Source organism: Trachypithecus francoisi, unplaced genomic scaffold, assembly GCF_009764315.1.
Source record: "Trachypithecus francoisi isolate TF-2019V2 unplaced genomic scaffold, Tfra_2.0 Lachesis_group5, whole genome shotgun sequence".
Lineage (NCBI taxonomy): Eukaryota > Metazoa > Chordata > Mammalia > Primates > Cercopithecidae > Trachypithecus > Trachypithecus francoisi.
In genome coordinates, this window is record NW_022681470.1 from 148,716,516 (window position 1) to 148,740,770 (window position 24,255).

Sequence of the window (24,255 nt, forward strand, 5' to 3'; positions counted from 1 at the left end):
TGCTCTGGCGCCCACTCAACCCGCTGCCCACGTGGCCGGCCTCCCTGCGGTCTCGGCCCCACCACCCTGGGGGCCGCCCACCTGTGCTGCCGGATCTGCCGGATGGAGAACCTCTTGGCCGGCTCGTACTCAAGCATCCCTGAGGAGAAGCCGGCGAGGAGCCAGTCAGCCGGGCACAGGCCCGAGACCCCGCCAACCGTCCCACCTGACCAGCCTGTTGTCAGGCCCCAGGTGATACCTGGATGCTCCCAAGGGGGCCCCTCGAATAGGTGGCCAAACTGACAGAGGCCACTCCAGGGGACAGGCCGGGGACAGCCTCTGTGTGGCTGGCTGGGAGACAGGGCTGGGCTGGACCGCCAGGGTGGTTCCATTCTCCCAAGGCCACTGGGCAGACGGACGGACGGCCAGTGCCACCTGCTGCCCACACACAGGAAGTGCGGCAGGACGAGCCTGCAGGCCAGGGCGCCCGGAGGGCGGGGCTGGGGGAGGCGCAGGGCAGCACTGCTCTCAAGGGTGGGAGTTCAGAGGTGAACAGCGTCCAGAAGCAGGTGGAGCTGAGGGACCCGGCAAACCAGGCCCTAGTGGGAGGCTGGCCTCTCCGCTCAGTCCTCTCAGTGCCTGCAGGGGTCTCGGGGCCAACAGCCCCCCACCTAACACCCCCCACCCTGCATTTCTGCACAAAAGCCCCGCCTCCCTGGGGCTGTGGGCAGAGGGACGAGGCCCCCACCTTTCAGCAGGTCGGAGAGCGGGGGGCCACAGTCACCCGGGATGGCGTAGCTCCCCTTCCCGATGTTCTCAAAGAGCTTGTAGATGTTGTCCCCTTCGAAGGGGTACAGACCCGTGGTGATGTTATAGCTTCATTGCGAGGGGAGGGGAGGGAGAAAGCTGTGGTCAGTCAAGGTGGCCGACGCCCGGGAGCCCCACCTCTGCCCCAGGGACGGAGCTTCATTGCGAGGGGAGGGAGAAAGCTGTGGTCAGTCAAGGTGGCCGACGCCCGGGAGCCCCACCTCTGCCCCAGGGACGGAGCCCTCGCGTGGCTGCTGGACCACAGGCCCTGCGGACTCAAGGACACCTCTGTCTTCACTGCCTCCCACTAGTGGAGGCCATGGGGCAAGAGGGGAGCGTCCTCTGGACCCACCCGGGGAAGGGGCCTGGAGCCACTCTCACCCGCCCAGCTTCCCTGTGGGGCTCTGAGAGTAGGGTTGGTTGTGACACTCTGTGAAGATCCCTGACAGGCCAGGCTGCATGTCACATGGGTGAACCACCACCTGCCGTGTGAGCTACGTCTCCATAAAGTCAGCGCCCCCAGCGGCTGTGGCCAGCGAGGGTCTAGGCTGGTGGCTATGCCCTGCACCCACAGGCCAGGAGCTGCCCAAGATGCAGAGGCCCCTCCGAGCTCTGCGTGTGGCGAGGGCCGGGGCGGGGCCAGGGCACTTACAGGGTGACCCCAGCTGACCAGATGTCCACCTTGAAGCCGGAGAAGGTGTCCAGGCCGTTGGCAATCTCGGGTGGCTGGAAAGCCGGGGAGCCCTGGCTGGTCCGGCAGGTGTCATCCGCCGCGAACGGGTGCAGTGCCTGTGGCAGTGCCGTGCAGCCCTCAGGGAGTGCCCGGGAGGGGGCGCCCCAGGGCCCCCCCTAGCACGCGCCTACCTCGGCCACGCCCAGGTCAGAGATTTTGAGGGTGCCCCCGGTGGTGAGCAGCAGGTTCCCAGGCTTGATGTCCTTGTGCACGATGCCCTGGCTGTGCAGGTACTCCAGGCCGTCGATCAGCTGACAGAAGTACCTGCGGGCAACACACACCTGTCTTGGGACGGAGGCCTCCCTGTTCCTCACAGGGGTCCCCTCTGCAGCCACCTGGGAGCCTCCCAAACACCACAGGCCCAGCTGGGGAGTCACGGAGGGCCAGGCACAGAGGGCAGAGGAAAAGCTGGGTCCAGTAGGGAGCCAGGCCTGAGCCTGCAGTGACCACCCTCATCCAGCCGAGTCGCATCTGGCAGGGCCCCGAATGTCCACAGGTCTCATTTCCCTGTGGGCCACAGGCCAGCTGCACCCCAAAGGCTTGCTGAAACAGCAGGCCCCTCCCTGCCCCCTGCAGTCCTGCAGCAGCAAGGGGCCCTGACTCTGCGGCCCACAGATCTGCACCCAGGAGGTCCGGTCGGGGCAGGTGGCTGCTGGGACGGGATAGGGGCCGGCCGCCGGCCTCAGGCAGCAGGCCCAGCAAAGATGGAGGCAGGAGGTTGACAGCAGCCCCGCCTGTGGATGCCACACACGGGAGTCCCCAAAACTGTTTTTAAAAACTTGGGCCTTCACAGGGTGGGGCGCGGTGGCTCACACGTGTAATCCCAGCACTTTGGGAGGCTGAGGCAGGTGGACCACGAGGTCAGGAGTTCAAGACCATCCTGGCGAACACAGTGAAACCCTGTCTCTACTAAAAATACAAAAAATTAGCCGGTCGTGGTGGCGGGTGCCATGGTCCCAGCTACTCAGGAGGCTGAGGTAGGCAAATGGCGTGAAACAGGGAGGTGGAGCTGGCAGTGAGTGGAGATCGCACCACTGCACTCCAGCCTGGGCGACAGAGTGAGACTCCGTCTCAAAAATAAATAAATAAATAAATAAATAAATAAACAACTTGGGCCTTCATGTCAATGAAGATCAGGACAAGCAGTGTGGCCACAGGGAAAGGAGCCTGCCCTGCCCGGCCCCCAGTCCCCGCTTCACCCTAGCCCCTGCCCCGCGCACACACCCGTGGGCCTGGCACACCGGGAAACGCTTCTCTGGCACGCTGTCCAGCATCTCCTGCATGCCACACACGCAGTACTCCATCACCATATACGTGGGGTGCTAAGGACACACAGCTCAAGAGGCGGCCCCACTCACAGGCCCGGGGAGCACAGGGGCCAGAGAAAGGGTTCTGGAGGGACCCTCTGCAACCACCCTGCCCCTCCTCGGACCAGGGCCCATCCTGCCCTCACACCCCTCTGAAAAGGCCCCAGTGTCCGGGAGGAGGGAGCCTCCATGGGAGTGGAGGACAGGGCTGACTCTTGGGGCAGTGTTCCTGCGGGACTCACGACCCCCACCCCGCCCATGGGCCGGGGATGGTACCTCCTGGACGGCCCCACAAGCAGGCTCGGTCCACACAGGATGGGGCCCAGGGCCCCTGACTGCGTGACTCTGAACACAGCCCCAGCCTCAGGACCACTTCTGCTCTTGCTCTGGGCACAGGGCCTCAAGCAAAGTCCCCGCAGGGAAGCTGTGCCCGTAAGACCCATGGGGGGAGTCTACAGATGACACAAGGACACGCCCAGCCACGACCAAAATGGCCCACAACATTCAGCCTGCGTGGCCTCCCTCAGGCAGACCCTGGCCACACCCCTGGTTAACCTTGGAGAAGACTATGAGAAAATAGGGTCTTGACACCCCAAGGCTCCAGGACACAGGACACAGGGGCCGGGGCTCGGGGCCCGTTTCAGCAAGCTGCTCAGCCACTCCCACAATGGTTGACTTCCAGGGAGCCAGGGAAGGCCACTGCCCTCGTGTGTCAGTCCCCTTCAAGTAGACAGGAAGGGGAGCAGGCCTCGGGGCAGGCGGACCCAGGGCTCCAGCCCCTCCCACGGAGGCCCCACGGCCGCAACACCGGAAAGGATATATTTTCTGCTTCTCTTCGTTGTATAACACGTCCACCAGCTGGATGACATTTTTGTGCCTTAACCTCCTCAGTAGTTGAATTTCCCTGGGGCAGAGAGGACAGGGGGGTGTCAGCCAACCTCAATGTCAGGACGATGACCCGGATCCCTGGAGTTAGGCCTCCCCATCTCCCCACGGAGGTGGCGCACCTCCGCCCTTCCCTGGTGAGAAGCTGTGGGTTCACAGTGCTGGGGCAGGGCCCTGCAGGGGCTACACGTCCAGGCTTGGGGCAGTAGGGGGTGGGAGAACAGCGCCCTCCAGTCTGTCACCAGCCAGTGAGAGCTCTGGAGGGCACAGTTAGGACACTCTTTTTTTTTTTTTTTGAGGCGGAGTCTTGGTCTGTCACCAGGCTGGAGCACAGTAGCCCAATCACAGCTCTCTGCAGCCTCTGCCTCCCGGGTTCAAGCGATTCCCCTGCCTCAGCCTCCCGAGTAGCTGGGACTACAGGCATCTGCCACCACACCTGGCTAATTTTCTGTATTTTAGTTGAGACAGAGTTTCACCATGTTGGCCAGGCTGGTCTCACTCTCCTGACCTTGTGATCTGCCTGCCTTGGCTCCCAAAGGACAGTCTGAATTGAGCTTCGTAACTCAGTGACAGTTTTGCTTCCTAGAAACCAGACTACTGTGATGGCAGCACAGATGGAAGCTGGGCCATGGCAGGAGCCAAGGTGAGCTGGGGTCCTGGTGACGGCTCCGTCACACAGTACAGCCCCCTGCCGCCAAGGGCTCTCAGCTCTTCAGAGGGTTCCACTCCTTGGAGGGTGGGCCACAGGTGAGCTGGAAGCATGGCCCATAGGAAGGGGCACCAGGAGGAGAAGCCACAGAAGGCGACATCGAGGGGTCCTGCCATGCCCACCCGCCTGTCACTGCCCACTCTGCAGCTGCCCCTCGCCGTCCACGCCCACCTGCCTGTCACTGTCCCCTGCAGCTGCTGCCCTGCCATCCACACCCACCTGCCTGTCACTGCCCCCTGCAGCTGCCCCCCTGCCGTCCACACCCACCCGCCTGTCACTGCCCCCTGCAGCTGCCGCCGTGTCTGCCACGCCCACCTGCCTGTCACAAGGGTCGGCCCAGCAGGCCAGAGAGCACGGTCCCCTCTGCAGCTGCTTCCTTTCTCCAAACTATTGGTCCTGCCAGGCGCAGTGGCTCCCGCCTGTCATCCCAGCACTACAGGAGGTCAAGGCGGGTGGATCACCTGAGCTCAGGAGTCGAGACCAGCCTGAGCAACATGGCGAAACCCTGTCTCTACTAAAAATACAACAATTAGCCAGGCATGGAGGTACATGCCTGAAGTCCTAGCTACTCGGGAGGCTCAGGTGGGAAGATCACTTAAGCCTGTAGTTACCTGTGATCGCATTACTGCACCCCAGCCTGGACAACAGAATGAGACCCTGTCTCAGAAAAACAAAAACAACAACAACAACAAAATGACAAGGAGCCCGTGGGTGGGCGTGGAAAAGTCTGCAGCTCCTCCAAAGGTCCATTACCTGTGAGCCAGCAGCTCCACTGCCAGGTACACACCCTGAGGAACAGCACATGCCACGCAGAAACTGTGCACAAGGTACTCACAGCAGCAGGACGCACAGCAGCCAAGATGTGGAACCGCCTGGGGGCCCTTCCACAGATGAGGGTCAGCCCAGCCCATCCACGCCCTCAACATGGCTCAGCCACAAAAACCAGCGAGGCTGACTCGAGCCACAGCCTAGATGCACCTTGAGGACGTCACACTGAGAAATACCAGACACTAAAGGACGCACAGTGTGTGATGCCCTTTCTATTTTTCCTTTTTTTTTTTTCCTGAGACAGGGTTTCCCTGTTGCCCAGGCTGGAGTGCGCCTCCCAGGCTCAAGTGATCCTCCCACCTCAGCCCCCCAAGTAGCTGGGACTACAGACGTGTGCTACCACGCCCAGCTAATTTTTGTATTTTAGTAGAGACAGTTTCACCATGCTGCCCAGGCTGGTCTCGTTTGTACTAGGCTCAAGCAACCTGCCCACCTCGGCCTCCGAAAGCACTGGGATGACACGATTCCATTTCTTTTTTTCTTTTTTTTTTTTTGAGATGGAGTCTCACTCTGTCGCCAGGCGATAGAGTGCACTGGCGTGATCTCAGCTCACTGCAACCTCTATCTCCGGGGTTCACGCCATTCTCCTGCCTCAGCCTCCTAAGTAGCTGGGACTACAGGTGCCCGCAACCACGCCCAGCTAATTTTGTATTTTTAGTACAGACAGGGTTTCCCCATGTTGGCCAGGCTGGTCTCCATCTCTTGCCCTCGTGATCCTCCTGCCTCGGCCTCCCAAAGTTCTGGGATTACAGGTGTGAGCCACCGCGCCCAGCCGACAGGATCCCATTTCTATGCAATATCCAGGACAGGCCAATCTAGAGTCAGGAAGTGGATTCAGAGTGGCCAGGAGCTAGTGGAGGGGATGGAGAGTGACACAATGGGAATGGGGCTGGTTTTTGGGGTGACAATGTTCTGGAATTAGAAAAATAGTGGTTGCACAGCCATGTGAATGTACTCGATGCCAGTGAACTGCACACTGTGAACGAGTGAGTTGCACAGTATGCAAATGACATCCCCCCCAAAATTTTTTTTTTAATCCTTAACAGGAAGCCCAAGCATGGAGCATAAAAAACAGCTGGGGGGCCGGACGCGCTGACTCATGCCTGTAATCCCAACACTGGGAGGCCAAGGCGGGAGGATTACCTGAAGTCAGGAGTTCAAGACCAGCCTGGTCAACACGGTGAAACCCTGTCTCTACTAAAAATACAAAAATTAGCCAGGCGTGGTGCTGGGTGCCTGTAATTCCAGCCACTCGGGAGGCTGAGGTACAAGAATCGCTTGAACCTGGGATGCGGAGGTTGCAGTGAGCCAAGATCGCACCAGTGCACTCCAGCCTGGGCAACAGAGCCAGACTCCATCTCAAAAAAAAAAAAAAGCTGCGGGGGGCAGAGGTGTCCCATCACCCAGGCTGCCCCACCCCCAGCCCAGGGCTGCCTCTTGCAGGAAGCCTCGGCTCACCTTTCCCTCCCAGTGCACCAATCCCAGCGCTCACTGCTCAGTGCTCTCAGGACAACCTCAGAAGGCCGAGGCCTGGGCTCCGCCAGGGTTGCAGGCTGCGCTGGGGCTGGGCCTGGACAAGGGGCCGCCAGCTTGGGGAGGGGCTGGGAGAGCAGGATGAAGGGAAAGGGAGGTGGGTGACGGGGACAGGGGCACAGAGGGACAGTCCCCCCAGAAGAGATGCCAGTGAGCAACTGGCTCCGGCCCCTGGCTATGCCTGGTGCCCTGTAGGACTGCCCAGCCCTGAGCACGTCCCCCCACCTCCACTGGCCACCTCGGGCCTGGTCTGCTCGCTGGAAGCCCTGCATCTCGCCTCTCTCCAGGCTATGTGGTGGTGGCACCAATTCCCAGCAGGGCCCGGGAAGGTTATTTTTAGAGCTGGCTGGGGCCTGTGTCCACAGCCTGGCAGGCGCCCAGAACACTGAAGGGGACGCTGAGGGCCAGGCTGGGCTCAGCAAAGGCCCTGCGGCCCAGTGCCCTCCTGCCTGCCAGGCTGCTCAGGAGAGCTCAGGGTGGGCCCAAGAGGCCCGGCTCAGCCCCAGGTCCCTTTGTTCCCCAGGGCTGTGTGTGCCCTAACCCCCCCCCCCCCCGGTGACGAGGGTCACAGGCCATTCCCAGGAGGCAAGACTTGCCTTCTATTCAGAGGAGATGAGTGGTGGGGGGCGGGGAGGGTGCTGTTTTCAGACAGCAGGGTCCGGATGCTCGGACACACAGGGCCTGAGAGCCTGACGCTCCACCATGAGGCAAGAGCGCCCCTTTCCTCAGCAGGAGCCAGCTACAGGCATGGAAGGTGGCCCAGGACACCCTGTTCCAGCCTCCTCAGTGGGGCCAAGGGAGCCACGGGCCCTCAGGTCCAGCACTGCTCTCACCCACCTCCTGCTGCCTGTGCAGGCACCACCCCCGACCCACCCAGGCTCCAGCACAGTCCTAACCCTGAGGAGGGGTGGCAAAGCCAGGGGCTCAACCTGCGTGCAGCCTCAGAGCCGTAAATGCAAATGAGGGTGGAGGACTGCCCCTCACAGAAACCTCCCTGCTGACACCAAGTCTCCGCTGCGAGCCCTCATTCTACAGACGGGGAAACGGGCACAGCAGGAACCTGCCCTCCACGAAGGCGCCTTGCCCTGCCTCCACCTCAACAGGGACACTTCACGGCGGCAGGACACACAACAGGGGAATCGTGGAACAGCCCAGGCACTTCTGGGCAGGTTGGCATAGACCAAGGGACACTGGGTGGCCTGTTTAATTAAAAGGGACCATGGCCTTCTGCGCAGGCGCGAGTCCCCCGACCTATGCCGGGGAGGGTGGGGCGAGCCGCCCCACCTGGTGGCTGTCCCCTCTGGGATGCTGGGGCACGTCGGCCTCTCCAGACTGCCAGGCTTCCTCCGACGTCTCCAGCCAGAAAACGAGCAGAAGAGGAGGCCCAGTGAAACCCCAGAGCTTGGTGAGGAACAGGAAGTGCCTCCACCAGGGGAGCCCGGCTCCCAGGGCATCGCCAGCTGCTCCGAGATGCCACGTTAGGGACCCACTGGGCTTGCCCAGGCAGAGTGGATTTTTTTCTTTCTTTCTTTTTTTGAGACAGAGTCTTACTCTGTCGCCCAGGCTGGAGTGCAGGGGCACGATCTCTGCTCACTGCAAACTCCGCGCCCCCAGTTCACACCATTCTCCTGCCTCAGCCTCTGGAGTAGCTGGGACTGCAGGCGCCGCCACCACACCCAGCTAAGTTTTTTGTATTTTTAGTAAAGATGGGGTTTCACCCTGTTAGCCAGGATGGTCTGGATCTCCTGACCTCGTGATCCGCCCGCCCCTGCCTTCCAAAGTGCTGCGATTACAGGCCTGAGCCACTGCGCCCCGCCCAGAGTGGATTGTTTAGCTGACTTGTTGATTAGCAGGACAGGAAATAGGAAGGAGAGTCACTCAAGCTCACAGAGAGGTGGGGACAGGAGCCTCCGTCTGCCTAGAAACAGATCATACAGGTAAGAGACGGACGCCCGCAGCTCCTAGCAGGACTGGGAGGCACACGGAGACCTGGGAACTCCCAGCTCCAGACCGAGTGCCCACGTCCCTGAATCCCTCCTGATGCGGCTGAAACAAGGCCCTGGAGGATTCGAGCCGGACGCCGCTGAGCGCATGTGCACAGAAGCAGTCACAAGTCGCAGGCAGAGGCGGGAGCAGCCCGAGTGTCCAGCCACAGATGAGAGGTCAAACGTGGCGTGGCCCTCCACACACTGGAACGTGGCGCAGCCAGGAGCAGCAGCGAGGCTCGGACCCAGGCCACTGGCGCGGATGCACCTTGAGGACAGCGCACTCCTTGAGACACGCCAGACACAAAAGGCCACGCGGTGTGTGACGCCACTCATGTGAAATGTCCAGGACAGGCCCATCCAGAGGCAGGAAGGGAATGAGTGGGTGCCAGGACTGGGGAGGGAACGGGGACTGACGGCTGATGGAGACGGGGTTTCCTTCTGGGGTAATGAGAATGTTCTGGAAGTTGATAGACATGATAGTTGCACAACTCTGTCAATGTACTATATGCCACTGAATTACACACGTTAAAAACGTGAACTTTAGGCCCAGTACTATGGCTTACATCTGTAATCCCAGCACTTTGGGAGGCCAGGTAGGATTACTTAAGGTCTGGGGTTCAAGACCAGCCTGGGCAACACAGTGAGACCTTATCTCTATAAACTTAAAAAAAAAAAAGGTAGGCCGGGTACAGTGGCTCACGCCTGTAATCCCAGCACTTTGGGAGGCTGAGGCGGGCGGACCACAAGGTCAGGAGATAGAGACCATACCGACTAACACGGTAAAACCCTGTCTCTACTAAAAATACAAAAATAAAATTAGCCAGGCGTAGTGGTGGGCACCTGTAGTCCCAGCTACTTGGGAGGCTGAGGTGGAAGAAGGGCGTGAACCCAGGAGGCGGAACTTGCAGTGAGCTGAAATCGTGCCACAGCACTCCAGCCTAGGGGACAGAGAGAGACTCCGTCTCATAAATAAATAAATAAATAAATAAATAAAAGCTGAATGTGGCGAAGCAGTGGCTCACGCCTGTAATCCCAGCACTTTGAGAGGCCGAGGCAGGCGGACTACTTGAAGTCAGGAGTTCAAAACCAGCCTGGCAAACATGGTGAAACCTCGTCTCTACTAAAAATAAAACAACTAGCCAGGTGTGGTGGCAGGCGCCTGTAAGCCCAGCTACTCAGGAGGCTGAGGCAGGAGAATCACTTGAACCCAGGAGGTGGAGGTTTCAGTGAGCCGAGATCGCGGCACTGCACTCCAGCCTGGGCGACAGAGTGAGACCCTGTCTCAAAAAAATAAGAAAAATAGGCCGGGCGCGGTGGCTCAAGCCTGTAATCCCAGCACTTTGGGAGGCCGAGACGGGCGGATCACGAGGTCAGGAGATCGAGACCATCCTGGCTAACACTGTGAAACCGCGTCTCTACTAAAAAATACAAAAAACTAGCCGGGCGAGGTGGCGGGCGCCTGTAGTCCCAGCTACTCGGGAGGCTGAGGCAGGAGAATGGCGGTAAACCCGGGAGACGGAGCTTGCAGTGAGCTGAGATCCGGCCACTGCACTCCAGCCTGGGCGACAGAGCGAGACTCCGTCTCAAAAAAAGAAAAAGAAAAAGGTGAACTTTATGATATGTGAATTACATGCCCATAAAACCCTTGGCTGGGTGTGGTGGTGGCTTACGCCTGTAATCTCAACACTTTGCGAGGCCCAGGCAGGCGGACAGCTTGAGTTTAGGAGTTTGAGACCAGCCTGGACAACATGGCAAAACCCCATCTCTACAAACAACTAGCCGGGTGTAGTGGCGCATGTCTGTAGTCCCAGCCACCTTGGAGGTAGGAGGATCACCTGAGCTCGGAACTATGATCACGCCACTGCACTCCAGCCTGGGTGATACAGTGAGACCCTGTCTCCAAAAAAAAAAAAAAAAAAGGCTGTTAAGAAAACTTGAGTCAATCTGAGCACCACGGTGGCGTTTGTGCGATATACGGGCCATCCGGCCGCCTCACTGATTCCCTGACAGCTACCGCAGCACCCCAGATCCTGGGCGAGGAACCAACATTTCCAGGCCTGCCCCAGCTGGCTGGGCACCAGAAGCCCACTGTGCGCCCAGCCCAGAACTCCCAGTGGACCCATCACCCACGCTGTTCTACGGCTGCCCAGCCCCTGAGCTCCCACTGGGTCTCAGAGCTGTCACTCCCGCTGCACAGAGAGGACAAACAGAGGCCTCGAGGACACCCAGGCCTCACATGGCTGGCGCAGGAGCCTGAACAGATGCTGGAACCCCAGAAAGGATGCCTGGGATGTAAACATCTACAAAGTCCAGGACTGGCGCGCAACTTGTGAAAGTCCTCTTTACCATAGGTCCAAGCATCTGCCAATCATCGCCCCAACCACACACAGTCAGTGCCGCCCACCTCCCACCTCCCGGCTGGGCACAGCCAGGGCGGTACGGATGGGAAAGCCACAGCCCCGACCTGGGCCCGTTTGCAATGGCACTGGTGCTTTTCACATTTGCAAACAGGTAGAAAAAAAAGACAGCAAAAAAAGACACGAAAGCACAGTGTTTTGCAACAGGTGAAAATGACAGGAAAGAGGAGGGCGGGGGACGCAGCCAGGCTGTGCGCTCATGGCAGCCCTGGGTGCCCCTATGGAGGCTCCACAAGGCGGGCACGCTCCCTGCCGTGAAGCCCACTCTCACTGGGGTGGAAAGGGGAAGGGAGGCATGGCGGCCTTCTGCCTGCGCCCCCCCAGAACTCTGCCGTGGGCTCTGCAGCAGCAGCCGGCCTTGCTGTCCCGACAAGCACGGCGAGCCAGGCTGGAAGCAGGCGACCCCTTCCAGGCCTTCCCTGCTCCACCCCAGGAAACCACTGCCTACCAGAGACAGCCTATGGCACTCATTTATTTTATTTTAATTAACTGTTTTTTTGCATCCCAGCCTGGAATGCAATGGCCCGATCTTGGCTCACTACAACCTCCGCCTCCCAGGTTGAAGCGATTCTCCTGCCTCAGCTTCCCGAGTAGCTGGGACTACAGGTGCCCACCACCACGCCTGGCTAATTTTTGTATTTTTAGTAGAGACAGAGTTTCGCCATGCTGGCCAGGCTGGTCTTGAACTCCTGACCTCAGATGAAGTAGCTGGGAGTACAGGCGCCCACCACCACGCCTGGCTAATTTTTGTATTTTTAGTAGAGACAGAGTTTCGCCATGCTGGCCAGGCTGGTCTTGAACTCCTGACCTCAGATGAAGTAGCTGGGAGTACAGGCATGCGCCACCACGCCTGGCTGATTTTTGCATTTTTAGTAGAGACAGGGTTTCACCGTGTTGGCCAGGCTGGTCTCAAACTCCTGACTTTGTGATCTACCTGCCTCGGCCTCCCAAACTGCTGGGATTACAGGCATAAGCCACCGTGCCTGGCCCCGGTGCCCTTTTTTTTTTTTGAGACGGAGTTTCACTCTTGTTGCCCAGGCTGGAGTGCAATGACACGATCTTGGCTCACCACAACCTCTGCTTCCTGGGTTCAAGTGATTCTCCTGCCTCAGCCTCCTGAGTAACTGGGATTACAGGCGTTCACCACCACGCTCAGCTATTGTATTTTTAGTAGAGACAGGGTTTCTTCATGTTGGTCAGGCTAACTCCTGACCTCAGGAGATCCACCCGCCTTGGCCTCCCAAAGTTCTGGGATGACAGGTGTGAGCCACCACACCTGGCCAATTTTTTTTTTTTTTTTTGAGATAGTCTCACTCTGTTGCCCAGGCTGGAGTGCGGTGGCGCGATCTCAGCTTACAGCAATTCCGACTCCTGAGTTCAAGCAAGTCTCTTGCCTCAGCTTCCCGAGTAGCTGGGACTACAGGCGCCCACCACCACTCCTGGCTAACTTTTGTATTTTAGTAGAGATGGAGTTTCGCCATGTTGGCCAGGCGGTCTTGAACTCCTGACCTCAGATGATCCGCTCACCTCGGCATCCCAAACTGCTGGGATTACAGGCCTGAGCCACCACATCCAGCTAATTTTTGTATTTTTAGTAGAGACCGGGTTTCACCATGTTGGCCAGGCTGGTCTCGAACTGCTGACCTTGTGATCTGCCCTCCTCAGCCTCCCAAAGTGCTGGGAGTACAGGCGTGAGCCACCATGCCCAGCCTTCTTTTTAACTTATTGATGCTTTTTGGAACTTTCCTATTTCTATTAAGATTAAACTTTTTACCAGTGAGAGCGGGACAAGGCACGGACTCCAGGGCTTCCTTTCTGGGAAGGAAGGGAAGGGACAGGACTCATGCTGGCTCCATCTGCCCCAACCCAGCCCCCTTGGCGATTGCCCACGCTTTCCACACCACCTGGAGGACTGGATGCCTGAGGCTTGTCTGGAAGGTTCCAGACACTCGCTGCGAGACACAATCTGAGCGGAGTTTATTAAGCTTCCCACACACAAAGGAGGCTTTTTCCCTGCAGCGCTGGCAGCAAGGCTGGCCAAGGCCTTGGGCCTCAGGGCTGGGCAGTGGACACCCCTTCTGCTTGACGGCACTCTGCACGTGGCAATCTCCAGTCAGGACACACCAGCTCCCAGGGTAGGGGGACCCCCTGGCAGCACCCAGGGGGCTGGAGGAGTGCAGTGGCTTCTAAATCACAGCTGCAAACCGGGCGGCTCCTGATGGCAGACAGTCCCAGCAGACAGTGGCCAGGAAGGAACAGGGCTCACCCCTCAGCCCAGGGGGCCTCACAAGGGAAAAGCCGTTGCACACTCAGGGCCAGGATGAAATTGGACGCTGAACAGGAGTGAGGGTGCATCACTCACTTCAAGGCCGGTGGGGTCATAAGTTGTGGGGAGCTGCGGCGCACAGTCCAGTCCAGGTCCTGCCAACCCCTCTGCCTCCCTGCCTCAGTGTTCCCTCCTGTTCTCCCATGCACTGGGCGAGACTGGGTTCCTGCAACCCTCTGGCCTGTCTCCACCAAGACCCTTAGGCTCCGCCCTACCATTCAGGTGCTCACCTGAACTCCTGGGACCTCCTGCACTGACTGTTCAGGAAAGCAGGGGGCTCACACTCACAGGCTTCCTCCCCCCAGCATCTGTCTTCCCATTGACCTTGCATATACGTTTGTCAAAACTCAAACCAGACTTTTTTTTTTTTTTTTTTTTTTGAGACAGAGTCTCGCTCTGTCTCCCGGGCTGGAATGCAATGGTGCGATCTCGGGTCACTGCAAACTCCACCTCCCAGGTTCCAGCAATTCTTCTGCCTCAGCCTCCTGAGCAGCTGGGATTACAGGCATGCGCCACCACACCCGGCTAACTTTTGTGTGTTTTTTTTTTTTTTTTTTTTTTTTGAGACGGAGCCTCGTTCTGTCGCCCAGGCTGCAGGCTGGAGTGTCGCCCAGCTGGATCTCAGCTCACTGCAAGCTCCGCCTCCCGGGTTCCCGCCATTCTCCTGCTTCAGCGTCCCGAGCAGCTGGGACTACAGGTGCTGCCACCACGCCCAGCTAATTTTTTGTATTTTTTAGTAGAGACGGGGTTTCACCGTGTTAGCCAGGATGGTCTCCATCTCCTGACCTCGTGATCCGCCCGTCTCGGCCTCCCAAAGTGCTGGGATTACAGGCTTGAGCCACCGCGCCCAGCCACTTTTGTATTTTTAGTAGAGATGGGGTTTCACCACATTGGCCACGCTGGTCTCAAACTCCTGACCTCAGGTGATCTGCCCACCTCAGCCTCCTGAAGTGCTGGGATTACAGGTGTGAGCCACTGTGCCCAACCCCTAAGGGTGGGTTTCTGACTGCTAGGAGAGAGGCTGTCACTGGCCCCTTTAGAGGGCACCTGCTACCCCCAGCACAGGCTCTGCCCAGCCCCTGACGAACCCATCTCACAGAGACCAAGCATGGGCAACTGCTCCACCGACTCCAGGAACTGGCCTTCTACCCGCGTCCAGACTGGGTGCTGAGATATCAGAAAGGCCTAGTGGAAACACGCCCCTCCCAGCCGCTCCCATGTAACCCCGACTGCTCCAGCTCCCAAGTACAAACTTCAGAGCCTGTGTCCCTGGTTTCTGCATGTCACAGCCCGCATGCTGATTAAGAAGCGCATGCTGATTAAGAAGTGTGTTGGCTGGTTGCGGTGGCTCATGCCTTTAATCCCAGCACTTTGGGAGGCTGAGGCGGGCGGATCACGAAGTCAGAAGTGCAAGACCAGCCTGGCCAAGATGGTGAAACCCCGTCTCTACTTAAAAAAAAAAAAAAAAATACAAAAATTAGCCAGGCACAGTGGCAGGCACCTGTAATCCCAGCTACTCGGGAGGCTGAGGCAAGAGAATCACTTAAACCCAGAGGGCGGAGATTGCAGTAAGCCAAGATCGTGCCACTGCACTCCAACCTGGGCAACAAGAGCGAAACTCCCGTCTCAAAAAAAAAAAAAAAAAAAAAAAAAATTATGCACATGTACCCTAGAACTTCAAGTATAAAAAAAAAAAAAAAAAAAAAAGTATGTGACCCCCAGGCCCCTGAGCAGGAGGGAGGTGAGAGCAGACAGGGCAGGGCCCTCCCCGACCTCCTTCCAAGGTCATGGTGCCCTGTGCCGGGTGTCCCTGCCAGTCCCTCGAGGCCCAGCCCAGTAGATAAAGTCCTTTCTTGGAAACAGGAGGCAAAGTTATGAAAGTTAAGAGGACTGGGAGAGGAGCAGGGCCTGGGCAGGGCCTGCCAGGCGACGGCAGGTGCAGCGTGTCTGGTTGCGATAAGGAAGGGACACCCCCCCCCCCCACCAGCTGGGAGAGGCTCAGGCCGGCCCGTGCTGCCCTGGGTAGGAGCTGCTCCACGCACAGATGCAGAGGCGTCCGGGATGGCCAGCGGCAGCCCCATGCCTGAAGAAGTCAGTTTGAAAAGTAAGGTCTTCCGGATGCAATTCGGGAGGAGGCACAGTCCTCCTCGGGCAGGGCTGCCAGCGCCGGGGGCCAGGGATGCTTCCAGCGTCACATCCCTGGCATATGAGGAAAGGCTACGTTTCCCTCCTGCTAGCTGATAAGCCGGTGCAGTTATTTTTGGCAGCCCAGGGTTCCCCTCCGACAGGATAAACAAATCACATTTTCTGCTGGCTGCGGTAACTGCCACACATTGCGCAGAAAACCTGCTGGCGGCCGCACACAAACTCTCGGGGCCCAAATAAACACAGGCTGATTCCACTGGGCGCCTCTGCTCCTTGGACAGCTGGGGGAGCCACGGGGCTAAACTTGGGGATTGGGGGCCGCTCCCTTCTCAGGAGGGTTTTGCTACCAGGGCGTCCAAGAGCCCAAGCAAACGCACTTCCCGCTGCGACAACTGGCCCTGCCTGAGTGAAAGTCCGTAAGGCAGGCCTCCAACCAAGTTCTCCCTGGCACGGAGGACACAGGCGCCGGCCGGGTCCAGCTCTGGGTGTTAAGAGGAAGTAAGGGAGGGAGGGAGGAGAGAAGGAAGGCAGACAGAACCATCCGCACAGTGACTGGCCTGGCCTGGCCCGGCCCGGCCCGGCCCGGCTGGCCCCGGCCCCAGCAAGTCGTACTTACTTCTTCACGTTGGCCTCCCCGTTGGGGATCCTTCGCAACTTCTTCTTCTTGAGGATCTTGACGGCCCTCCTGCACAGCGTCTCCGAGTCCAGCACCTCCTTCACCTTGCCGTAAGAGCCTTCCCCCAGCAGGTCCCCCATCAGGTACTTGCCGATGAGCTTGGCCCGCTTGCGGCGCGGCTGGTAGATGACCTCGGTGGAGTCGATGCGGTGGATGAACGTGTCCATGCCCACCGACATCAGCTCGCCCTCCGTGAACATGCCCAGCTGCTGCGGGTCCACCACCTCCATGCTGGACCCAGGGTCCTGGAGTCCCGCCGCCAGCCCTGAGTCCGCGGGTGAGCGGTCCTTGTGTTCCGACTTCCCTTCTCCAAAATTTTACAAAGAAAAAAGAAAGAAAAAAAAGGCAACAAAAACCCCAAAAGGAAGGGAAAAAACCCTTCTTCCAACAGAAACGATTGTCCTACACGTCAGTCCCGGCTGCGAGTCCGAGCCCGCTGCAACGTCTGCAGACCCGCGGACACCGGGCGTCCGGGACGGCGGCTCAGACGCGAGTTCCAGTGGGACCTGGGCCTCGGAACTGGGGGACGGCCCGGTCGGGGTCAACTTCGTCCTCGGAGCCCCTGGGGACGCCGGCCGAGCCTTCTCAGTGCTAGGTCATCCTCCGGGGACCTCAGGCCCACGGACAAGCCTGAACGCGGCCGAGCGTGGTCTTCTCCGGGCCGCCCATCCCACATGCGGGGTCCGCGACGTCGCTGCCCCCCGGGACCCCCACACCTGGAGAGCCCAACTTCGCTGAGGGTGTCTCCGGCGACGCCCCGGTCCCGCCGCCTGTCCCAGCCACAAACGCTCCGCCGCGGACTAACGAGCGGACCTCCCGGGGGGCGCCGACTCCCGACGGCCCGGGCGAGCGTTCGGGGGGTGGTGGGGGCGTCCGGGAGGCCTCCCGCAGCGGCCAACAGCCCCGCTCAGGGCTGGTCGCTGCCCGGCGCCCGCGAGGGCCCGCACCGAGCACCCCCCGAGCCGACCCGCGACCCCCGCGGTGGTCGCCGGGGCCAGGCAGGCGCCCCCTCCCCGCAAACGCCTGCCCGAGCGCGCGCCCCACCCCGAGTGCCCTCAGCGTCCGGTCCGCGGGGCGGCGCGGCGGCAGGGGCTCCACGGGGCTCCGGGCGGTCGAAGCGGCACAGGCCGCAGGCTCCGGGGCGGGGGGTTCCCGAAGGTGCCGGGCCCCGGGCGGCGCGTCCCCCTCGCCGCGGCCGCCGCGCGTGTGGAGGAGGCGGAGCGGCGAGGGGGGCCCAGCCCATCCAAGGCCGCGGCAGCAAGTTCCGCCGCCCGCGCTCCCTTCGCTGCCCCGCGCCTCACTCGCGGGCGCTCCGGGTCGCCTCCCCCTTCCGCGCCCGACACGCCGCCGCCATCTTGTTTACCTCCCTCCCCCTCCCTGCGCCGCCGCGGACGCCTCACGCCCGGCCGCAGGACACGCCTCCTCGCGAGGACGACGTGTCCTCCCGTTGGCTGAACCTGCAATCCCCGCCCCCCCCTGACCGCCCCACCGCCGCTGAGGATTGGAGAGTTTGGACCCGGCCGGGCGCCCGAACGGGGATTGGTCGGCGCTTGGCCCCGCCCGAGGGGTGGATACAGCCCGCTTATTGGCCCGCGGAGACGCCGGTTATGGGCAGGGGGCGGGAAGCAGGCGTAGGGAGGGGAGGCCACGGCCGCGACCTCGGAGGGACTGGGGACAGGGGTCGTAGGTCACTGGTACCAACGGCCTCTCTGAACGGCCGCGGGGTGGGCTCAGCCCGGTGGGCGAGAACTTGCTCGCGGACCTGGAAGGAGCGGGGCCACCCCAGCCAGAGCCCCTCCCCCGGATCCCCCTTTGGGGGGAGGTCAAGGGTCAAAAAGTAACCCAAAGTGGCCAATTCCAGTCAGAAATCCTTGTTTTAAGGCTCTCTTGGGCCAGGGGAGAGAGAAACGCTCAGGGCGGCCTCTACCCTGTCGGAACTCATGGGGGAAGCCTCAGAACAGCGCTGGGACGAGCCCAGCGGGGGCTTCTGGTGAAAAACAAGAGTTGCCAAAATATGGTTTGATAAGGTTGAAAATACTGAACCCTCCTATACTAGCCCCGTGCTTTCCACCTTTTCCTGCACTAGCGCCAAGTTGTTTTGCTGGAACAAATTGTCTTGCTGCAACCTCCGCCTCCTAGGTTCAAGCGATTCTCCTGCTTCCGCTTCCCGAGTAGCTGTAAGGATTACAGGCGTGCGCCACCATGCCCGGCTAATTTTTGTATTTTTAGTAGAGATTACAGATGCATGTCTGTAGTCCCAGCTACTCAGGAGGCTGAGGCAGGAGAATCGCTTGAACCCGGGAGGCGGAGGTTGCGGTGAGCCGAGATCACGCCATTGCACTCCAGCCTGGGCAACAAGAGGGAAACTCCATCTCAAAAAAAAAAAAAAAGATCTCTCCCGGAAAATAGAAGATGAGGAAACACTCCCCAACCCAAACTTATTTTGGTATCTGTTTTCTGGACTGATAGCTGGCTCATACTCAAACTTCTTGGAATCTGGGGATATGCTGAATAACTGTGGCATCCATAGGTCCCACACACCTTCAGAGAATTGCAGGACACATGGAACTGACTCAGGAAATACTTGGTGACCATTATAGAAAGAATCTTTGAAGATGAATTCTCGGCTCAAAAGCCACCTCCTCCAAGAACCTCTCCTAGTCATTCTCTGAAGTGCCTGGATGGAGATGTGCTGTGTAAACCACACACGGAATTTCTCTCTCTCTTTTTTTAATATACATAATTTTATTACAACATTTTTAAAAATGCAGCATCCTAAAAAACAAAAAATTTACTATTGATACTAATTTCTACAAGTCTGCTGTGCTGTGCCATACACAAGAAATTTTTTAAAATCCATTAAATATTTAGGGACATTAGGCAGGTCGTGGTGGCTCACACCTGTAATCCCAGCACTTTGGGAGGCCGAGGAGGGTGGATCAGCTGAGCTCAGGAGTTCAAGACCAGCCTGGCCAACATGGTGAAACCCCATCTCTACTAAAAATACAAAAACTAGCCAGGTGTGGTGGCGCACGCCTGTAATCCCAGCTACTTGGGAGGCTGAGGCAGGAGAATCGTTTGAATCTGGGAGACAGAGGTTGCAGTGAGCTGAGATTGTGGCATCACACTCCAGCCTGGGGGACAAGAACAAGACTCTGTCGCAAAAAAAAAAAAAAAAAATATATATATATATATATATATACACACACACACACACACAGGGACACTCAACATCAGAAGCTGTAAAATCTAACTGCATGTAGTAGCCCATTGAAAAGCTACAACCTGCATCTTTTTTTTTTTTTTGAGGCGGAGTTTCACCCTTGTTGCCCAGGCTAGGGTGCAATGGTGCGATCTCGGCTCACTGCAACCTCCTTCTCCAGGGTTCTAGTGATTTTCCTGCCTCAGCCTCCCAAGTAGCTGGGATTACAGGCACGTGCCACCACGCCTGGCTCAATTTTTTTTTTTGTATTTTTAGTAGAGATGGGGTTTCACTGTGATGGCCAGGCTGGTCTCAAACTCCCGACCTCAGCTGATCCGCTCACCTCGGCCTCCCAAAGTACTGGGATTACAGGCATGTGCCACCACACCCGGCCAACCTGCATTTTTTTTTTTTTTCACTGTTCAAGGTTTATTGGGGGTTTTAGTTGGTATAACACTTGGATAGTTGGTTGTATTGTTTATATGTAGATCTTTTTATGTTATATGGTAATGTACACTACTGATATATATAGTTCACAAAATAAGCTCCTTTGGAACAATTACGCACAAGACATACGATACTGGATTTATACACTGGATCCCAGGATGTGACTGACTGAGAAAAAATGTTGGACTAGGCACGTTCAGTGAAGGAGCCAGGAAATTATATAACACACAGTAAACATCCACCTGGCTCAAGGGGCAAATGCAGCATGTACAGAATTGGCAGTGGTGCGTCAGAACTATTTCACACTAACCAGTTTAGGACTACACAAGATTAATACCATCTAGCATCAGGATATAGCTGTGAATTTCACAAACCATTCCTATTTCTAACTTCAGGAGTTAAAGCTTTTCCTAGTCCATCTTAAAATATTACTGCTTTAATTACAGATCAGATAAAAAGGACAACATGCACAACCTCCAACTAGAATCCTGTTGTAGCCTAGACAGTGAAATGCTATGACATCAGAAGACTTTAAAATTGCAGCTCTTTTTGGATTCCCCAAAGTGTATCTGCACTCTTCTTCAAACAGGCCTCTTCCTCAGGAGTCAGAGTCACCTTCACAAGGTCTGAGATTCCATTCTGTCCCAAAATGCAAGGAACACTAAGGAAGACATCATCCTTTATTCCATAGAGACCCTTAATCATGGTGGAAACTGGGTGCACTCGCCTAAGATTCTTCATTCTACTCTCTGCCAAATCTGCTACAGAGAGTCCAATGGCCCAGGATGTGTAGCCTTTGAGTTTGATCACCTCATAAGCACTCTCAACCACCTGCTTGTGAACCTCTTTCCACTGTTCCTTATCTTTATCAGTCCCTAAATCTGGGTGCAGAGTCTTCAGAGAGACACCAGCAACATTCATTCCACTCCATACAGGCACACTGGAATCTCCATGTTCCCTAAGGACCCACCCATGACAGCTTAATGGGTGAACTCCCAGTCTTTCCCCCATCAGGTGACGGAATCTGGCTGAATCCAGATTGCAACCACTTCCAATAACTCGGTTTTTGGGAAAACCACTTATCTTCCAAGCCACGTAGGTCAAGATATCCACTGGATTTGAAACAATAAGCAACTTGCAGTTCGGGCTATGTTTTACAACATTAGGAACGATGAATTTAAAGATGTTCACGTTATGCTGGACCAAATTAAGACGGCTTTCTCCCTCTTGTTGACGTGCCCCAGCCGTGATAATGACCAGGTTGGAGTTTGCAGTTACACTATAGTCTTTTTCTTTTTTTTTTTTTTTTTTTTTTTTTTTTTTTTTTTTTTTTGAGACGGAGTCTTGCTCTGTCACCCAGGCTGGAGTGCAGTGGCTCCATCTCCGCTCACTGCAAGCTCCGCCTCCCGGGTTCACGCCATTCTCCTGCCTCAGCCTCCCGAGTAGCTGGGACTACAGGCGCCGCCACCTCGCCCGGCTAGTTTTTTTTTTTTGTATTTTTTTAGTAGAGACGGGGTTTCACTGTGTTAGCCAGGATGGTCTTGATCTCCTGACCTCGTGATCCGCCCGTCTCGGCCTCCCAAAGTGCTGGGATTACAGGCTTGAGCCACCGCGCCCGGCCTACACTATAGTCTTTCCCAGAGACAATCTTTGGTGTTCTAAGGAAAAGGCTGCCATGTTGGAGATCCATCATCTCTCCCTTCAATTTGTCTTCGATGACATCAACAAGGGCAAGTTCATCTGCCAAGTCCTTCATTAAGACACTGATAGCACAGGCCATGCCAACAGCACCAAGCCCAACAACTGTAATCTTATTCTGGGGAGTCTGTTTTTCCTTTAGAAGATTATGAATCAGCTGATCCTTGAGAGTTGCCATATTGGACTTGGAACCAAAAGGAATCGATAATGCACGTCAGGCGGTCATCCGGGACACGCGGCAATGAGATCCGGAATCGGCGGCAGCGGCTGCAGTACCCAACCTGCGTTTTTATTTTTTTATTTTATTTTATTTTATTTTATTTTATTTTATTTTTTTGAGGCAGAGTCTCGCTTTGTCGCCCAGACTGGAGTGCAGTGGCCAGATCTCAGCTCACTGCAAGCTCTGCCTCCCGGGTTTACACCATTCTCCTGCCTCAGCCTCCCGAGTAGCTGGACTACAGGCGCCCGCCACCTCGCCCGGCTAGTTTTTGTATTTTTAGTAGAGACGGGGTTTCACCGTGTTAGCCAGGATGGTCTCGATCTCCGACCTCGTGATCCGCCCGTCTCGGCTCCCAAAGTGCTAGGATTACAGGCTTGAGCCATCGCGCCCGGCCAACCAACCTGCGTTTTTAAAAAGTATTTTCTCGGCCGGGCGCGGTGGCTCAAGCCTGTAATCCCAGCACTTTGGGAGGCCGAGACGGGCGGATCACGAGGTCAGGAGATCGAGACCATCCTGGCTAACACGGTGAAACCCCGTCTCTACTAAAAATACAAAAAACTAGCCGGGCGAGGTGGCGGGCGCCTGTAGTCCCAGCTACTCCGGAGGCTGAGGCAGGAGAATGGCGTAAAACCCGGGAGGCGGAGCTTGCAGTGAGCTGAGATCCGGCCACTGCACTCCAGCCCGGGCGAAAGAGCAAGACTCCGTCTCAAAAAAAAAAAAAATAATAAATAAATAAAAAATAAAAAGTATTTTCTCAGGCTGGGTGCTGTGGCTCACGCCTGTAATCCCAACACTTTGGGAGGCCGAGGCGGGCAGATCACGAGGTCAGGAGTTCGAGACCAGCCTGGCCAAAAGGGTGAAACCCCGTCTCTACTAAAAATACAAAGGCTAGCCAGGTGTGGTGGCACACGCCTGTAATCCCAGCTACTTGGGAGGCTGAGGCAGGAGAACTGCTTGAACCAGGACCTGGGAGGCAGAGGTTCCCATGAGCCGAGATCACCCCATTGTACTCCAGCCTGGGCAACAAGAGTGAAACTCTGTCTCAAGTATTTTCTCTACCGAGAATCTTATCAGCTATACAAAAACCTGTAGAGTTTTATCCTGAAGCTAATACTGAACTACACTTGAATTCACATTCTTAGCAAAACACGTACACGGCACAGGCATCATTACAGGGTAGCCATTTATTCTTCATCTTCAACCTCTTCCTCCTCATCTTCATCTTCCTCCTTATCTTCATCTTCCTCCTCCTCCTCCTCCTCATCTTCTGGTTTGTTCTTCTTCTTTGAGTCCTTCTTTCCTGCTTAACTTTTGCCCTTGGCACGATATGCAGCAATACCCTTTTCATATCTCTCCTCTAGCTTAGCTGCTTTCTGTTCACATGGTTGTTTATCTTTGGCCGACTGCCCAGACCACATTTCACCCAGTTTCTTTGCAGTTTCCCCGACGAATAGGCCTGGGTGTCCACTTCTGATCTTTGGGCGATGTTCAGAGCAAAACAGGAAGAAGGCAGATGGTGACCTTTTAGGAGCATTGTGATCATATTTCTTTCCTTTCTTATCCTTTCCTACCTTTTGGAGGAACGTCACTTTTCATCTCCCCGTCATAACGAGCTTTGTCACTTTTTGCCATATCTTCAAACTTCAACTTCTCCTTTGCAGATGTGGTCTTCCATCTCTCCAAACACTTCTTGGAGAATTCCACGAAATTGACGGAAGATTCTGGGTGTTTCTTCTTGTGTTCTTCCTGGCAGGTCTACATGAAGAAGGCGTACGAGGACATTTTACCCCTTGGCTTGTTGGGGTCTCTTTTACGCGTGGTGACAAAACAGCGTCCACCTGGTGCGAGCTTTTCCTCAGAGTCCTGCAGATCAGCCGGACCCAACAGAGACGCTTCCCTCCACACTGAATCTCTCTTTTTTTTTTTGAAACGGAGTCTCGCCCTGTCGCCCAGGCTGGAGTGCAGTGGCATGATCTTGGCTCACTGCAATCTCTGCTTCCCAGATTCAAGCAATTCTCCTGTCTCAGCCCCTGGAGTAGCTGGGACTACAGGCATACACCACCTTGCCCGGATAATTTTTGTGTTTTTAATAGAGACAGGGTTTCACCATATTGTTCAGGCTAGTCTTGAACTCCTAACCTCAGGTGATCCACCCACCTCAGCCTCCCAAAGTTCTGGGATTACAGGCATGAGGCACCACACCCGGCCACACACTGAATTTCCAAAGTTAGAAAAGAGAAAAATAGGCCTGCCAGGCACAGTAGTTCACACCTGTAATCCCAGCACTTTGGGAGGCCAAGGCAGATGGGTCACCCACGGTCAGGAGTTCAACACCAGTCTGGACAAAGTGGTAAA

General features: G+C 56.8%; 2 protein-coding genes and 1 pseudogene across 4 annotated transcripts in view; all 3 read right to left on the minus strand.

The window, feature by feature from the left end:
* STK11 (serine/threonine kinase 11) overlaps window positions 1-17,699 on the minus strand; it is a 24,047-nt gene extending 6,348 nt beyond the window's left edge. Inside the window, exons 1-7 of one of the 3 annotated variants that reach the window (XM_033199649.1) lie at window positions 16,274-17,699; window positions 3,647-3,730; window positions 2,744-2,833; window positions 1,651-1,783; window positions 1,439-1,575; window positions 728-855; window positions 82-139 (exon numbers count right to left, since the gene is read on the minus strand). In XM_033199649.1, the coding sequence (XP_033055540.1) occupies window positions 82-139; window positions 728-855; window positions 1,439-1,575; window positions 1,651-1,783; window positions 2,744-2,833; window positions 3,647-3,730; window positions 16,274-16,563 (920 nt within the window). In that variant the 5' untranslated portion in view covers window positions 16,564-17,699. The remainder of the gene's footprint in view (window positions 1-81; window positions 140-727; window positions 856-1,438; window positions 1,576-1,650; window positions 1,784-2,743; window positions 2,834-3,646; window positions 3,731-16,273) is intronic. The other 2 variants (XM_033199650.1, XM_033199651.1) reach the window with 2 other exon arrangements.
* A 2,254-nt stretch (window positions 17,700-19,953) lies between these two features.
* On the minus strand, window positions 19,954-21,952 carry LOC117076309 (L-lactate dehydrogenase A chain-like). Its single transcript, XM_033199653.1, has 2 exons — window positions 21,590-21,952; window positions 19,954-21,261 (listed from the first exon to the last, which is right to left on the minus strand). The coding sequence occupies exons 1-2, from the start codon at window positions 21,856-21,858 to the stop codon at window positions 20,514-20,516; spliced, it is 1,017 nt and encodes a 338-aa protein (XP_033055544.1). The 5' UTR covers window positions 21,859-21,952; the 3' UTR covers window positions 19,954-20,513.
* A 1,101-nt stretch (window positions 21,953-23,053) lies between these two features.
* LOC117074203 overlaps window positions 23,054-24,255 on the minus strand; it is a 28,791-nt pseudogene continuing 27,589 nt past the window's right edge.

Coding starts and splice junctions, on each gene's coding strand:
- LOC117076309 (XM_033199653.1), bottom strand. CDS start 21,858: ATGGCAACTCTCAAGGATCAGCTGATTCATAATCTTCTAAAGGAAAAA. Junction 21,262..21,589: donor AGTGTAGGCCGGGCGCGGTG/GCTCAAGCCTGT, acceptor AAAAGACTATAG/TGTAACTGCAAACTCCAACC.